At 37.3% G+C, this 17880-nt stretch overlaps 1 protein-coding gene across 2 annotated transcripts in view; it reads right to left on the reverse strand.

Annotated features, from left to right (window-relative positions):
* Positions 1–12816, reverse strand: part of ankrd29 (ankyrin repeat domain 29) — a 29656-nt gene extending 16840 nt beyond the window's left edge. The window contains exons 1-3 of one of the 2 annotated variants that reach the window (XM_061887973.1): positions 12664–12816; positions 12330–12437; positions 1353–1451 (exon numbers count right to left, since the gene is read on the reverse strand). In XM_061887973.1, coding sequence (XP_061743957.1) covers positions 1353–1451; positions 12330–12437; positions 12664–12690 — 234 coding nt within the window. In that variant the 5' untranslated portion in view covers positions 12691–12816. Of the gene's footprint in view, positions 1–1352; positions 1452–12329; positions 12441–12663 lie in introns of both variants that reach the window. The other variant, XM_061887972.1, reaches the window with a different exon arrangement.
* Between the last annotated feature and the right edge of the window lie 5064 nt (positions 12817–17880).

The following is a 17880-nucleotide window of genomic DNA, read 5'->3' on the forward strand; positions in this document are numbered from 1 at the left end:
GATACTGATCAAACTCTGTGTAATGTTAAAGTGTCCAAAACTGTTAAATATACTTTTTAAAGAAATCCCCGGCTTTGTTTTTAATTAATACTTAGGCATACTACGCTACCGTATTTTAATGTTGGTCAGTATGGTGGTACTCGGAGAGCCAATAGATTTCTGAGGCGGTACTTGCTGAAAAAAGTTTGAGAACCACTGCAATCCAAGATATGAATCAGTAATTCTGTTATTCTTGTACAAAACCCCAAACCAGTGAAGTTGGCACGTTGTGTAATTTGTAAATAAAAACAGAATACAATGATTTGCGAATCCTTTTCAACTTCTATTCAATTGAGTAGACTGCAAAGACAAGATATTTAATGTTCCGACTTTTTTGCAAATAATCACTAACTTAAAATTTAATGGCAGCAACACATTGCAAAAAAAGTTGGCACTTTGTGCCTATAACCATTCGGATGGTTCGTTTCCTCTTTGGTCCGGAGGACACGACGTCCACAGTTTCCAAAAACAATTTGAGATGTGGACTTGTCGGACCACAGAATACTTTTCCACTTTGCATCAGTCCATCTTAGATGATCTCGGGCCCAGCGAAGCCGGCGGCGTTTCTGGGTGTTGTTGATAAATGGCTTTGGCTTGGCACGGTAGAGTTTTAACTTGCACTTACAGATGTAGCGACCAACTGTAGTTACTGACAGTGGTTTTCTGAAGTGTTACTGAGCCCATGTGGTGATGTCCTTTACACACTGACGTCGCTTTTTGATGCAGTACCGCCTGAGGGATCGAAGATTCGTAATATCATCGCTTACGTGCAGTGATTTCTCCAGATTCTCGGAACCTTTTGATGATATTACAGACCGTATGTGGTGAAATCCCTAAACTCCTTGCAATAGCTGGTTGAGAAATGTTGTCCTTAAACAATTTGCCTTTCGAATTTGTTCACAAAGTGATGACCCTCGGCCCATCCTTGTTTTTGAAGGACTGAGCATTTCATGGAGGCTGCTTTTATACCCAATCAAGGCACCCACCTGTTCCCAATTAGCCAGTTCACATGTGGGATGTTTCAAATATGTGTTTGATGAGCATTCCTCAACTTCCTCAGTCTTTTTTGCCACTTGTACCAGCTTTTTTGAATCATGTTGTAGGCATCACATTCTGAATGACTTTAGTTTTCCAGTTTGAATGTTAAGTATCTTGTCCTTGCAGTCTATTCAATTGAATATAAGTTGAAAAGGATTTGCAAATCATTGTATTCTGTTTTTATTTACCATTTACACGACGTGCCAACTTCACGGGTTTTGGGTTTTGTAGTAGTCCGTAATGCAAGCTGAGAGAAATCATTCCGACTATCGTACTTCTCTCTGGTAGTTGATGTCAGCTCCTTGCATGATGAGTCCTTTCACACACTCTCTGTGGCCGCTGTAGGACGCCACCATCAGCGCCGTGGTTCCACACTGAGAGCATATAGTAATAGTAGAAGAGAGTCAAAAAAACATAAAAATAAATACTTAAATAGATAAATACATACATAAAAAGAAAATGCATGGCCACAAGTTACAGGATATTGATATAAATAATGATAATCTATCGTCAATCGAAATGTATTTTTATAGACCTTAACCTTTTGGGGTGGACCTTTTGAGATGACATCATGCAACGGAATGTGCATTTCAAAGGTTAGCCGCAGGAGTTATAAAGGAACTAATGCCATCATTTTCATAGTCCGTACTTTACTAAGTTATTTTTAGCGCCAGCTATTGAGTGTGTATAATCCCCCGGGACTCTTTTGTCCCCCATTTTTCTATGAAAACCAAATGAATCCAAGCATTTCCCTTTGAAATATGCACAAATTGTATTAGAGGTGTAATTTTACCCTTCAACCACTAGGTACCCCCAGAGTACCATATAATACCATATTCATATTATCAATCAATCATCCATCCATCCATTTCCACCGCTTGTCCCTTTTGGGGTCGCAGATGTTGCTGGAGCCTATTTCAGCTGCATTCGGGCGGAAGGCGGGGTACACCCTGGACAAGTCGCCCCCTCATCGCATAGATCAGGGGTCACCAACGCGAGATGAGTAGCCCGCTGGCCTGTTTTAAAAATAGCTCAAATAGCAACACTTACCAGTGAGCTGCCTCTATTTTTTAAATTTTATTTATTTACTAGGAAGCTGGTTTCGCTGTGCTCGAAAGACAATTTTAGAGAAAAAATACAACCTTAAAAATGATTTTAGGATTTTTAAACACATGTACCTTTTTACCTTTTAAATTCCTTCCTCTTCTTTCCTGATAATTTAAATCAGAGTTCAAGAAAAATGTATTTTTTTTATTGTAAAGAATAATAAATACATTTTAATTTAATTCTTCATTTTAGCTTCTGTTGTTTCTAAGAAAATATTCTGTGAAATATTTCTTCAAACTTATTAAGATTAAAATTCAAAAAAAGTATTCTGGCAATTTAGAAAATCTATAGAATCAAATTTAAATCTTATTTCAGTCTTTTGAATTTCTTTGAACATGTTTGTTCTGGAAAATCTAGAAGTAATTATTATTTGTCTTTATTAGAAATATAGCTTGTTCCAATTTGTTATATATTCCAACAAAATGCAGATTGGATTTCAACCTATTTAAAACATGTTATCAAAATTCTAAAATTAATCTTAACCAGGAAAAATTACTAATGATGTCCCATAAATTCTTTTTTAAATAAAAAAAAAAAAAAGATTCGAATTAGCGATTTTTCTCTTCTTATTTTCGGTTGAATTTTGAGTTTTAAAGAGTCAAAATTGAAGATAAACTATGTTTCAAAATTGTATTTTCATTTTTTTCCCCTGTTTTCTCCTCTTTTAAACCGTTCATTAAGCTTTTTTTTAATTATTATCATTTATTCTCTACAAAAAAACCTTCCGTAAAAAAAAAAAAAAGTACGACGGAATGACAGACAGAAATACCCATTTATATATATATATATATATATATATATATATATATATATATATATATATACATATATATATATATTTATTTAATAAAGGTAAATTGAGCAAATTGGCTATTTCTGGCAATTTATTTAAGTGTATCAAACTGGTAGCCCTTCGCATTAATCAGTACCAAAGAAGTAGCTCTTGGTTTCAAAAACGTTGGTGACCCCTGGCATAGACAGACAAAAATCAAAATGTATTTGTATAGCCCTTAATCACAAGTGCCTCAACGACTTCCCCTGATCTCAACCCACATCTGGGCAAGGAAAAACTCCAAAATCCCAAGCTGGGAAAAAGATGAAACCGTGGGAAGGGTCCAAAATAGTAGTTTACGAGCAGAGGAGCATGTTCGGCAGCGCACAATCACGGAGTACTTACAAGCAGACAAAGTGTGTGGACAGAAAAGGGAGAACGAACGCATTTTGGCTTAAAAACTAACAATAAAGGTGAAGTTATAACACTGAAACACCTTCAGGAAGTGGTGCTTTAATATATGGCTAGCTAGCTAGCGGCTAACGTCCATCCCCAGTCAGCAGTGTTTTTTGCTACTTCTAAATCACTAATCCTCGTCTCCATGACGACAAATAAAGTAAGTTGCTTACAAATACCATTATCACTGCAGGACGAGGAATAGCTAAACATGCTTCGCTGCACACCGTAGCTCACCGGCGTCACAATGTAAACAAACGCCATTGATGGATCTACACCTGACATCCACTGTAATGATAGTACAAGAGCCTATCTAGTAAATACTAATTTGATTACGTCAATATTTTTTAGCATCACAAAATCTTCTTTAGTTTTTTAAAATGTATATTATGTTTATAAATTCAGGAAACATATCCCTGGACACATGAGGACTTTGAATATGACCAATGTATGATCCTGCAACGACTTGGTATCAGATTGATACCCAAATTAGTGGTATCATCCAAAACTAATGTAAAGTATCAAACAACAGAAGAATAAGTGATTATAAAATTTTAACAGAAGTGTAGATAGAACATGTTCAAAGAGAAAGTAAGCAGATATGAACAGTGTGTTGTGTTTTTAGTTTGTTCCTGCCTTCTCCTTGTCTGCACCTGTTTTTTAGTGATTCGTCATCGGCGAGGGGCGGACCTTGTGGCGCACATGCTTCCAATTAGCTCACCTGGATTTAGGCTCGTCACTCACAGCTTGACCTGGCCGGTTATTGTTTTCTGAACCCCGCACGTACATGTGCCTGCTTCAACTCATCTGTCTTGGTACGTTGCCTTTTCTTAATTGTGTTAATCTTAACCTTGTTGTGTTTGTTCCTTAATTTAAAGAAGACTTTTGCTAAGTTTAGTGCGTCCTGGCTTTTCCCCCGCCGACCACAGAAGAAACCGTTTTGTTACTATTCATGGTGTGCACTTCTGCCCCATCGCTTTTTGTTACCCCTCTTGGACTTATAAAATGTTTCCCCTTTTGTATTCAACTTTGCCTCCCTTCTCTGCATCCTGAGGTCCACCATTGAACATTTCATAACACAGTAAATGAACAAGTAGATTAATAATTCATTTTCTACTGCTTGTCCTTAATAATGTTGACAAAATAATAGAATGATAAATGACACAATATGTTACTGCATATATGTTTTTTGAATGCATGTATGAAGGTTTGCAACTCGGCTTTGACATTTTTAAGTCATTTCCCCCCAGGAGTGGTGGCCAAACACACATGCAACCTAAAGCCAGAGGTTAAAGATAAAACAAAAAACAACACACACCCTGGAGTTAATTCTGGACTATAACAAGGGGGCAGCGGACAATCTTGAAAAGATAAGCGCAATTTTGACTGTCAGAAAACGACTTGAATATGATCCGTAAAACATAATCTATGCAACATTTTGACCAAAGAACCACCATTACATGTTATGCATTTCTCATTGTCCCATTGGGTTGAGTTTTTCCTTGCCCTGATGTGGGATCCGAGCCGAGGATGTTGTTGTGGTTTGTGCAGCCGTTTGAGACACTCGTGATTTAGGGCTATATAAGTAAACATTGATTGATTGATCGATGTAGACCACAAGGAAGTATTTTACATTTAGAAAAAAAATCACAATAATATGACTCTTTTAATGCGCCTTATAATCCGATGCGCCTTATATATGAAAAAAGATTAAAAATAGACCATCCATCGGCATTTGGTGCGCCCAGTGAGGCACGTAAATAAGAAGCGATGTCAGAAAGTGTCATAACAGGGTTTTTTCAGCTTACTGCGAGGTTTGTTCTCCCGGGATGCAATCGGACTATTCCGGACAAGGCTTGCAGGTAGGAACATATTTAATTATTCAACTACGGCCTTCTTTCATCGCCGTAATATCGCTAAAATTCGCTCCATTTTGTCCACTAAAGACGCAGAGATCATTATCCATGCGTTTGTTACGTCTCGCCTCGATTACTGTAACGTATTATTTTCGGGTCTCCCCATGTCTAGCATTAAAAGATTACAGTTGGTACAAAATGCGGCTGCTAGACTTTTGACAAGAACAAGAAAGTTTGATCACATTACGCCTGTACTGGCTCACCTGCACTGGCTTCCTGTGCACTTAAGATGTGACTTTAAGGTTTTACTACTTACGTATAAAATACTACACGGTCTAGCTCCAGCCTATCTTGCCGATTGTATTGTACCGTATGTCCCGGCAAGAAATCTGCGTTCAAAAGACTCCGGCTTATTAGTGATTCCTAGAGCCCAAAAAAAGTCTGCGGGCTATAGAGCGTTTTCCGTTCGGGCTCCAGTACTCTGGAATGCCCTCCCGGTAACAGTTCAAGATGCTACCTCAGTAGAAGCATTTAAGTCTCACCTTAAAACTCATCTGTATACTCTAGCCTTTAAATAGACCTCCTTTTTAGACCAGTTGATCTGCCGATTCTTTTCTTTCTCCTATGTCCCCCCCTCCCTTGTGGAGGGGGTCCGGTCCGATGACCATGGATGAGGTACTGGCTGTCCAGAGTCGAGACCCAGGATGGACCGCTCGTCGGGACCCAGGATGGACCGCTCGCCTGTATCGGTTGGGGACATCTCTACGCTGCTGATCCGCTTGAGATGGTTTCCTGTGGACGGGACTCTCGCTGCTGTCTTGGATCCGCTTGAACTGAACTCTCGCGGCTGTGTTGGAGCCACTATGGATTGAACTTTCACAGTATCATGTTAGACCCGCTCGACATCCATTGCTTTCGGGTCCCCTAGAGAGGGGGGGTTGCCCACATCTGAGGTCCTCTCCAAGGTTTCTCATAGTCAGCATTGTCACTGGCGTCCCACTGGATGTGAATTATCCCTGCCCACTGGGTGTGAGTTTTCCTTGCCCTTTTGTGGGTTCTTCCGAGGATGTTGTAGTCGTAATGATTTGTGCAGTCCTTTGAGACATTTGTGATTTGGGGCTATATAAATAAACATTGATTGATTGATTGATTGAACTAACACTCAACGAAGTACAAAGCAGAAAACAACCTGAAGGCAAGCGTGCCTATCGCACGCGGACGCTAAGGCAAAAAATTTAGGACATGAAGCATGAAACTATGGACATGAAAACCTCACTAAACTGTGGCATGAAACAAATAGCATTAATTATGGAATCGGTCATGAAAGCAAGCAACATGAACCATGATATTGCATGAAACAAGCAATGACTGGCATAGACAGGCTTAAATAATGGTCTTTTGATTAGAGCAAGCGCGTGTCCCGAACACCAGAGGCAGGTGAAACTAATAATGTAACGATTGCTGGGCATGGTGATGCAGGTTAGTTCTTCCAAGGATGCAGTCGGGCTAGAACACAGCGTGAAAGAAGAAATTATTGATTTATTTAACAAATAAAACAGACTATGAACAGAAACATTGGTGCTAGGCAGAAAAGGCAAAACAAAGAGATCTAGCTAAGAGCTAGAAAAGAATTAAAAGCACTAGCAGGGGAGCTCGGGAAATAACAAACAAACTTGCACAATGGCACAAAAGGGAAGACGAAAACTACTAGCACGAGAGCTAGATGAACAAAAAGCTTAGCGTGAAAGCTAGCAAGTAAACACATGGAATTAGAATCGTTACTGAAGTGAACACAAACTGCGTGAAACACTTACTAGGATGCAAGAGTGAATGATCACAAAAGGCAGGCTTAGATAAGGACAGTTATTAGCAAAAACAGGTGTGCATCTGGAAACCGCGGCAGGTGAAAATAATACGTTACCATGGTGACAGACAGACAGGAACTAAGGAAGTCAAACACTAACACTAACACTAATATGGTATGATCCGGGGCAGGGGATCATAACAAATAAGTCGCCATGGAAACTAAAACAAACAAGGGTGCACAAAAACAGGAACTAATGGAGTCTTAAAACTAACACAAAATAAGAAAAACATGATCCAGACCAGAGACAGAAAGCGACTTGAATATGATCTGTAAAACATCATCTATGCAACATTGTGACCAAAAAATCACCATTATTGTTATGTAGACCACAAGGAAGTATTTTACATTTACAAAAAATCATAATACGACTCATTTAATGTGCCTTATAGTCCGATATGCCTTTTGTGTGAGAATAGACCTGAATAGACCCGCTCATCGGCAGTGCGCCTTTAAATCCGGTGTGCCCTATGGTCCGGAAAATACGGTATATAAAGATCAGGGGTGTCCAAACTTTTTCCACAGAGGGCCGCACACGGAAAAATTTAAGCATGCGGTGGCCATTTTGACATTTTTTCATTTTCAAACCATAACAAAATATATGGATTTTTTTTTTAATCCTTAGGGCTCCTAGGGAGCATAGAGGATCTAAGTCACTAAAATGTTAAAAATAAGTCAAATTATTATTATTATATTTTATTTAATGCTTACAGTAAATCTCTATATCAACTTGAGGTTGATATAAAGTAAAACAAATAAGGTTTTATGCCTTTTCTGTCAAAGACAACTTTGTTTTATATAGTAAAGACTAAGACCGATTTTTTAAATTTTATTTTAATCTTCTATTTTTTTATCCCTTTCCCCCACCTTGTTTCCTGTATCTCATCTTTTTTGTAAGGGGCACTGGAAGCCGGCAGACCCGTCAGCGATCCTGTTCTGTCTCCCTGTAATGTTTGTCTGATCTTGAATGGGATTGTGCTGAAAATTTCAATTTTCCTGAAGGAACTCCCCTGACGGAATTAATAAAGTACTATCTAATCTAATCTAATCTAAAACTGAAATATGCTGTATTTAGATAGATAGATAGTACTTTATTGATTGCTTCAGGAGAGTTCCTTTATTTAGCAATTAAATCCCTCAAAGATCAATAATGCAGGACACCATTGACTTTAATTATTTAATATTTTTGAGTAATCACAGTAAAAAGTTTTAAAAAATCCTACTAAATATATTTGAGATTCGAAAGGTTACCCACTCATAAAGTGATACATTTTTATTAGTTTTTTTTTTACTTTTAACACTTAAATTTCAAGATCAACTTCCGATATATCTGTCGATTTTAAGTTTGAACAATTATTTTGTATGTTTTATACTCTTTTGTCAAAACTTTGATGTTTTTATATGGCAACTACACAACAGATGCAATATTTTTTCCACATAAAACATATTAAAGTCATATTTTTTAAGTAATAATTCATTATAACATACATTTTTTTGTCCTTTTTTTTTTTTGAGCAAAAGGAAAAAAAAACTGCCTGCATAGCAGCTTTGTGTCAACATTACCACCTTTTCCTCATTTGATTTCACCTCATTACACTTTTTTTTTAAATGTTTTTATTTTTATTTTTGCCATACTATCAATTTTCAATTTTTGCAGAATGTGTGGCTGGCAGGTAAACGATTAGCTGCGGGCCGCAAATGGCCACTGGGCCGCACTTTGGACGCCCCTGATATAGATGTATTATTTTTGGTTTATTTCGTCAGAAAAACGGATGTCAAAACAACAGCGTCCTTGGTAGCAAACATGGCACCTGTTTTTTTAGTTGGCCATACTCTCTTTACACTTATTGAAATATCTTGTGTGACATCATGCACAAAAGTGCACTTTATTTGTTTCAAACTATTGTAGTGGAGTTCTGTACAAAAAGTGCACTTTAATTTAGTGTTGTTTTGATATGTCATCTTAGTGACATCATGCACAAAAGTGCACTCATAGCTTGTTTTAAAATGTCTCTGACAATCTTGCACTTTCTGTTTTGGAAATGACATGAATATTTATGCCACTGCTTAATAACTGTTTAGTAAATACAGTTTTTGAAAATTTACTTAGTTGTGGGTTCCCTTTCTGCATGAAAGTTTAAAATGAGCATATGGGCTTCACGGTGGCAGAGGGGTTAGTGCGTCTGCCTCACAATACGAAGGTCCTGCAGTCCTGGGTTCAAATCCTGGCTCGGGATCTTTCTGTGTGGAGTTTGCATGTTCTCCCCGTGAATGCGTGGGTTCCCTCCGGGTACTCCGGCTTCCTCCCACTTCCAAAGACATGCACCTGGGGATAGGTTGATTGGCAACACTAAATTGGCCCTAGTGTGTGAATGTGAGTGTGAATGTTGTCTGTCTATCTGTGTTGGCCCTGCGATGAGGTGGCGACTTGTCCAGGGTGTACACCGCCTTCCGCCCGTTGTAGCTGAGATAGGCGCCAGCGCCCCCCGCGACCCCGAAAGGGAATAAGCGGTAGAAAATGGATGGATGGATGGATATATTAAAGGCCTACTGAAACCCACTACTACCCACCACGCAGTCTGATAGTTTATATATCAATGATGAAATATTAACATTGCAACACATGCCAAGACGGCCTTTTTAGTTTACTAAATTGCAATTTTAAATTTCCCGCGAAGTTTCCTGTTGAAAACGTCCCGGAATAATGACGTGTACGCGTGACGTCACGGGCTGTTAGGAAATATTAGCGCTGCGCACACAGACAGCTAAAAGTCGTCTGCTTTAACCGCATAATTACACAGTATTCTGGACATCTGTGTTGCTGAATCTTTTGCAATTTTTTCAATTAATAATGGAGAAGTCACAGTAGAAAGATGGAGTTGGGAAGCTTTAGCCTTTAGCCACACAAACACACGGTGATTCCTTGTTTAAAATTCCCGGGGGTGAAGCTTTACTTTGGATCAGAGCGGTCAAGCGAACATGGATCCTGACCAAATGTCAACCAGCAGTTTTCGGCGAGAAAATTGTGGTAAAAAGTCCCCACTTACCGGAGATCAGCTGAGCTTGTGCCGTCCGTACAGCTCCCGTCGACTTCCAGCAGACACTGGCGTCAACACACCCGTGGACACACCCTTCCGACTATCAGGTACTATTAAGCTCACAAAAACACTAGCAACACAATAGAAAGATAAGGGATTTCCCAGAATTATCCTAGTAAATGTGTCTAAAAACATCTGAATCCGTCCCAATGCAATCACGTTTTTTTTTTTTTAACCTGAGTTTTTTTTTTTTTGTAGTCCGTCGCTATCAATATCCTCAAACACTAATCTTTCATCCTCGCTCAAATTAATGAGGAAATTGTCGTTTTCTCCGTCCGAATAGCTCTTTTTGTTGGAGGCTCCCATTAAAAACAATGTTCAGATGTGAGGAGCTCCACAACCCGTGACGTCACGCGCACATCGTCTGCTACTTCCGGTACAGGCAAGGCTTTTTAATTAGCGACCAAAAGTTGCGAACTTTATCATCAATGTTCTCTACTAAATCCTTTCAGCAAAAATATGGCAATATCGCAAAATGATCAAGAATGACACATAGAATGGACCTGCTATCCCCGTTTAAATAAGAAAATCTCATTTCAGTTGGCCTTTAAGCTGTATTTTCTAATACTTTCATGCAGGGTTGTAAAGTATACCAGTGTTAGTGTAGTACCGCGATAGGACTCTCACTGTTATGTTGGATCCACTATGGACTGGACTTTCGCAATATTATGCTAGACCCACTCGACATCCATTGCTTCCCTTCTCCCCTAGAGGTGTGGGGGTTGCCCACTTATGCTGTCCTCTCCAAGGTTTCTCATAGTCATTGTAACCGACGTCAATTGAGTTTCGTTTTGTAAAGATTTCTGCTGGTGGTGTGCCTCCGGATATTTAACGCAAAAAAATGTGCCTTAGTTCAAAAAAATGTGAATGCAGCAATGTACAGAGACATCCTGGATGAAAACTGTCATGTTCAAACGCTGATGACATCTATTAAACAAGACAAGAAGCAAGGAATTACAGAGAGAGAATTAAATTTGGCTCGATGAGGAGAAACATGTACACTTGTACCTTTGTACACTGACAAAAGATTGTACGCCTCCTCTTTTATTTGGACTTTCCCTGATCACATGGGAACAGGTTGATTGGCAACACTAAATTGGCCCTAGTGTGTCAATGTGAGTGTGAATGTTGTCTGTCTATCTGTGTTGGCCCTGTGATGAGGTGGCAACTTGTCCAGGGTGTACCGGGCCTTCCGCCCGATTGTAGCTGAGATAGGCACCGGTGCCCCCTGCGACCTCAAAGGGAATAAGCGGTAGAAAATGGATGGATGGATATTTCTAAGGGAAGGGGGTTGTAAACAGCCACTGCCTTTGGTTACAAAACAGTTCAAAGAAAAGGTCACCTTGAGGGGAGTTGAAAAACGCTGCGCTATACTACATCAAATAAAAATTATATTTTCCGGAGATCAGCTGATCTTTTGCTGTCCGTACAGCTGCCGTCGACTTCCAGCAGACACTGGCGTCAACACACCCGTGGAGACACCCTTTCGACTATCAGGTACTATTAAACTCAGTAAAACACTAGCAACACAATAGAAAGATAAGGGATTTCCCAGAATTTCTAGTAAATGTGTCGAAAAACACCTGAATCCGTCCCAATGCAATCGCGTTTTTTTTTAACCAGATTTTTTTTTTTTGTAGTACGTCGCTATCAGTATCCTCAAACACGAATCTTTCATTCTAGCTTGAATTAATGGGGAAATTGTCGTTTTCTCGGTCCGAATAGCTCTTTTTGTTGGAGGCTCCCATTAAAGAGGATGTGAGGAGCCATCAATGGGTGACGTCATCGGTAAATGCAGGGCTTTTCTGCTAGCGACCAAAAGTTGCGAACTTTATCGTGGATGTTCTCTACTAAATCCTTTCAGCAAAAACATGGCAATATCGCGAAATGATCAAGTATGACACATAGAATGGAGCTGCTATCCCCGTTTAAATAAGAAAATCTCATTTCAGTAGACCTTTAAGAAACAATGCACAAGTGTGCAAGATAGCGCTCATTTTTTTCTAACCTTTTTTGTACTTCTTCATTGAAAAGTGACAGTACGAAGCCAGTCAAAACATAGATATTTCTTTCTCTGATGTTAACCTTAGACCTCATACTTTGTCTTTGCAGTCTGCGTCCACACGTCCACTGTTGAGCAGCAGCTGGAGCAGGGCCAGGTTCCCCCGGTGGGCCGCCCAGAACACAGCGTTGGACAGCGGCGTGTCCTTCTGGAGAAAACACAAAACATCAACACCAATACGAACAAGCCTGTGGGAAAATGGCATGAAATAAGATGAATAAAAGCACACAGATGGCTGCTGTATTTACAACCTGCACATGTGCATGCATGCATGCATGCATGCGCACGCAGCTCAGCCAATCAAATGGCACATGCATGACACAAGAGGGAGCAGGTGTGCAGAAAACAACAACAACAACAAAGATGTTGACCTTAAAAGACATCCTGCAGTCCCTCATTCGTATCTCATGTGTCTTCCTTCTCCTTCATCCTGCACCTGCTGTGGGGTGTTGGCGGACATCACAACCTGCACCGCGGACGCGCGCTTCCTTTTACTGCAGTGTTGCATCACAGCTTCGCCCTCCAGCCACTGGGGGGCACTGCTGACACATGCAAAAGTAAAAAAATAAAATAAAACAAGCACTCACTCGCACTGCAATCATTTTTTTTTTGTTTCTTAAAAAAAAAAAAAAAATCTCATTCTCCTTTAAAAGACAAGGAATGGAACTAATGACATGATTTGGTGATTGATGTCATTATACTCTCGTTAGGGACAAAGCGGCAAAAGGCTGGAAATTAGATCACAGTGAAAATTCACTTAACGCTCACTTTCATTCATTAAAGGACATTTTCTAGACTGTTTTTGATTACCACGACAATAAAGGACAAGTGACAGTACGCCATCCATCCATCTTCTTCCGCTTATCCAAAGTCGGGTCGCGGGGGCAGCAGCCTAAGCAGGGAAGCCCGGACTTCCTTCTTCCTAGCTACAAAACCCAAAACCGGTGAAGTTGGCACGTTGTTCAATTGGAAAATAAAAACAGAATACCATGATTTCCAAATCCTGTTCAACACAAAGACAAGATACTTAATGTTCCAACTGAGAAATATATATATTTTTTGCATATAATCATGAACTTAAAATTTAATGGCAGCGACATGGGTATTTTTTACTACTGTGTTACATGGCCTTTCTTTTTAACAACACTCAGTAAATGTTTAGGAACTGAGGAGACCTATTTTTGAAGCCTTTCAGGTGGAATTCTTTCCCATTCTTGCTTGATGTACAGCTTAAGTTGTTCAACAGTCCGGGGTCTCCGTTGTGGTATTTTAGGCTCCATAAAGCGCCACACATTTTCGGAAAGATGTTGCAGGCATCACATTGCAAATGAGCTAATATTCGCATAAAATAACATTTTCCAGTTTGAATGTCAAATATCTTGTCTTTGCAGTCTATTCAATTAAATATATGTTAAAGAATTTGCAAATCTTTGTATTCTGTTTTTATTTACCATTTACACAAGGTGCCAACTTCACTGGTTTTAGGTTTTTCACATCCATGTTTTAATGCTGACAATGCATAAATGTATGGTGGTTTTACTGGTCTAAATTGGTGTGAGACTTTATAAAATGGTTCGAAATTTGTCTTCCATGTGTACTTTTTCCTTCTTCCTCAAATTGCACGTTCAACCACACCCCATTGAACTTTGAACCCCTAATGCGCACATGTCTGCACTGTCCCTCACTTTCCCTTTCGCGCTGTCTCCAAGGTTCACCAGACCTGACCTGGGAGGAAGGATCTGAATCGCGAGAGCGCCGCACGGACAAATAAATCATGTCGAGGAAAATCTTATCCTTATTTTGCGCCGTGCTCTTTTTTGCATCCATTGGGTGCACGGCAAAGGGTCTCAGGCCACGCAACGCTAGAAGGTTCTGTGATCCATCCCTTAGCGACCGCACAGGACGTGTCGTCCTTCAGGTAATATCTGTGAATGTGAGTGTGAATGTTGTCTGTCTATCCGTGTTGGCCATTTGATGAGGTGGCGACTTGTCCAGGGTGTACGCGCCTTCCTCCCAAATGCAGCTGAGATAGGCTCCCGCGACCCCAAAAGGGACAAGCGGTAGAAAATGGATGGATAGAAGTTCCTATATGAGAACTGTGTAAAGAAAACATGCCTTTAAAACAATCCTGGGGAATTATTTTGACTCGGGGGCCACATTTAAAGAAATAATTGTGTCTGGGGGCCGGCATATCTATTTTTTAGGAACACTAATACAAATCCTCACAATAATGTCTGATTGAATACTAAAAACCTGAAGACAGACCACCTTAAAAAATGTAATGGAATTTTAACTTTTGCTATGAACGATAAAACACTGAATATTGACAAAATATGAATGTCACACCCCCTTTCGATCGACATATTTTACAATCTAGTGAAAGGCGACAAAAATAGAAGGATATTATAGCTAATATAGACACTTATGTCATGTGTTGCCTTCATTATAATCCTTATATAAAACTTTTAAAATAATTTTGATAGAAGGCTAATATAGCTAATATAGACTCTTACATCATATGTTGCCTTCATAAAAACCTTATATAACATTTTAAAAATAATTTTGATAGTAGGTTATTATAGCTAATATAGACACTTACGTCATGTGTTGCCTTCATTATAACACTTATATAAGACTTTTAAAGTCATTTTGATAGTAGGTTATTATAGCTAAAATAGACACTTACATCATGTGTTGCCTTCATTATAACACTTATATAAGACTTTTAAAATAATTTTGATAGTAGGCTAATATAGCTAATATAGACTCTTATGTCATGTGTTGCCTTCATTATAAACCTTATATAAAACTTTTAAAATAATTTTGATAGAAGGCTAATATAGCTAATATAGACTCTTACATCATATGTTGCCTTCATAAAAACCTTACATAAAATTTTTAAAATAATTTTGATAGTAGGTTATTATAGCTAATATAGACACTTACGTCATGTGTTGCATTCATTATAACACTTATATAAGACTTTTAAAGTCATTTTGATAGTAGGTTATTATAGCTAAAATAGACACTTACATCATGTGTTGCCTTCATTATAACACTTATATAAGACTTTTAAAGTCATTTTGATAGTAGGCTATTATAGCTAAAATAGACACTTACGTCATGTGTTGCCTTCATTATAAACCTTATATAAAACTTTGAAAATAATTTTGATAGTAGGCTAATATAGCTAATATAGACTCTTACATCATATGTTGCCTTCATAAAAACCTTATATAAAATTTTTTAAATAATTTTGATAGTAGGTTATTATAGCTAATATAGACACTTACGTCATGTGTTGCCTTCATTATAACACTTATATAAGACTTTTAAAGTCATTTTGATAGTAGGCTATTATAGCTAAAATAGACACTTACGTCATGTGTTGTCTTCATTATAAACCTTATATAAAACTTTTAAAATTATTTTGATAGTAGGCTATTATAGCTAATATGGACACTTCTGTCATGTGTTGCCTTCATTATAACACTTATATAAGACTTTTAAAGTCATTTTGATAGTAGGCTATTATAGCTAATATAGAGACTTACGTCATGTGTTGCCTTCATTATAACACTTATATAAGACTTTTAAAGTCATTTTGAGAGTAGGCTATTTCAGCTGATATAAACACTTACGTCATGCGTTGCCTTCATTCTAAACCATTTGTAAGACTTTTGAAATAATTTGATAGTAGGCTATTATAGCTAATATAGACACTTATGTCATCTGTTGCCTTCATAAAAACCTTGTATAAGATTTAAAAAATAATTTTGATAGTAGGTTATTATAGCTAATACAGACACTTCTGTCATGTGTTGCCTTCATTATAACACTTATATAAGACTTTTAAAGTCATTTTGATAGTAGGCTATTATAGCTAATATAGACACTTATGTCATGTGTTTCCTTCATTATGAACCTTATAGAAGACTTTTAAAATAATTTTGATAGTAGGCTATTATAGCTAATATAGACAATTACGTCATGTGTTGCCTTCATTCTAAACCATTTGTAAGACCTTAAAATAATTTTGATAGTAGGATATTATAGCTAATATAGACACACATCATGGTTGCTTTCATTATAAGACTCATATAAGACTTTTAAAGTAATTTTGATAGTAGGCTAATATAGCTAATATAGACACTTACATCATGTGTTGCCTTCATTATAACACGTATATAAGACTTTTAAAGTCATTTTGAGAGTAGGCTAATATAGCTAATATAGACACTTACATTATGTGTTGTCTTTATTATAACACGCATATAAGACTTTTAAAGTCATTTTGATACCAGGCTATTATAGCTAATACAGACACTTACGTCATGTGTTGCCTTCATAAAAACCTTATATAAGATTTTTAAAATAATTTTGGTAGTAGGTTATTATAGTCAATATAGACACTTACGTCATGTGTTGCCTTCATTATAACACTTATAGAAGACTTTTAAAATAATTTTGATAGTAGGCTATTATAGCTAAAATAGACACTTAAGTCATGTGTTGCCTTTATTATAACACTTATATAAGACTTTCAAAGTAATTTTGATACTAGGCTATTATAGCTAATATAGACACTTATGTCATGTGTTGCATTCATTATAACACTTATATAAGACTTAAAATCATTTTGATAGTAGGCTATTATAGCTAATACAGACACTTATGTCATGTGTTGCCTTCATTATAACACTTATGTAAAACTTTTTAAGTCATTTTGATAGTAGGCTAATATAGCTAATATAGACACTTACATCTTGGTTGCCTTCATTATAAGACTCATATAAGACTTTTAAAGTAATTTTGATAGTAGGCTAATATAGCTAATATAGACACTTACATCATGTGTTGCCTTCATTATAACACTTATATAAGATTTTTAAAGTCATTTTGATACTAGGCTATTATAGCTAATATAGTCACTTATGTCATGTGTTGCCTTAATTATAACACTTATATAAGATTTTTAAAATAATTTTGATAGTAGGCTAATATAGACTCTAATGTCATGTGTTGCCTTCATTATAACACTTATGTAAAACTTTTTAAGTCATTTTGATAGTAGGCTAATATAGCTAATATAGACACTTACATCTTGGTTGCCTTCATTATAAGACTCATATAAGACTTTTAAAGTAATTTTGATAGTAGGCTAATATAGCTAATATAGACACTTACATCATGTGTTGCCTTAATTATAACACTTATATAAGATTTTTAAAATAATTTTGATAGTAGGCTAATATAGACTCTAATGTCATGTGTTGCCTTCATTATAACACTTATGTAAAACTTTTTAAGTCATTTTGATAGTAGGCTAATATAGCTAATATAGACACTTACATCTTGGTTGCCTTCATTATAAGACTCATATAAGACTTTTAAAGTAATTTTGACAGTAGGCTAATATAGCTTATATAGACACTTACGTCATGTGTTGCCTTCATTATAACACTTATATAAGACTTTTAAAGTCATTTTGATACTAGGCTATTATAGCTTATATAGACACTTACGTCATGTGTTGCCTTAATTATAACACTTATATAAGATTTTTAAAATAATTTTGATAGTAGGCT

This window comes from Nerophis ophidion, linkage group LG26 (genome assembly GCF_033978795.1).
Source record: "Nerophis ophidion isolate RoL-2023_Sa linkage group LG26, RoL_Noph_v1.0, whole genome shotgun sequence".
Lineage (NCBI taxonomy): Eukaryota > Metazoa > Chordata > Actinopteri > Syngnathiformes > Syngnathidae > Nerophis > Nerophis ophidion.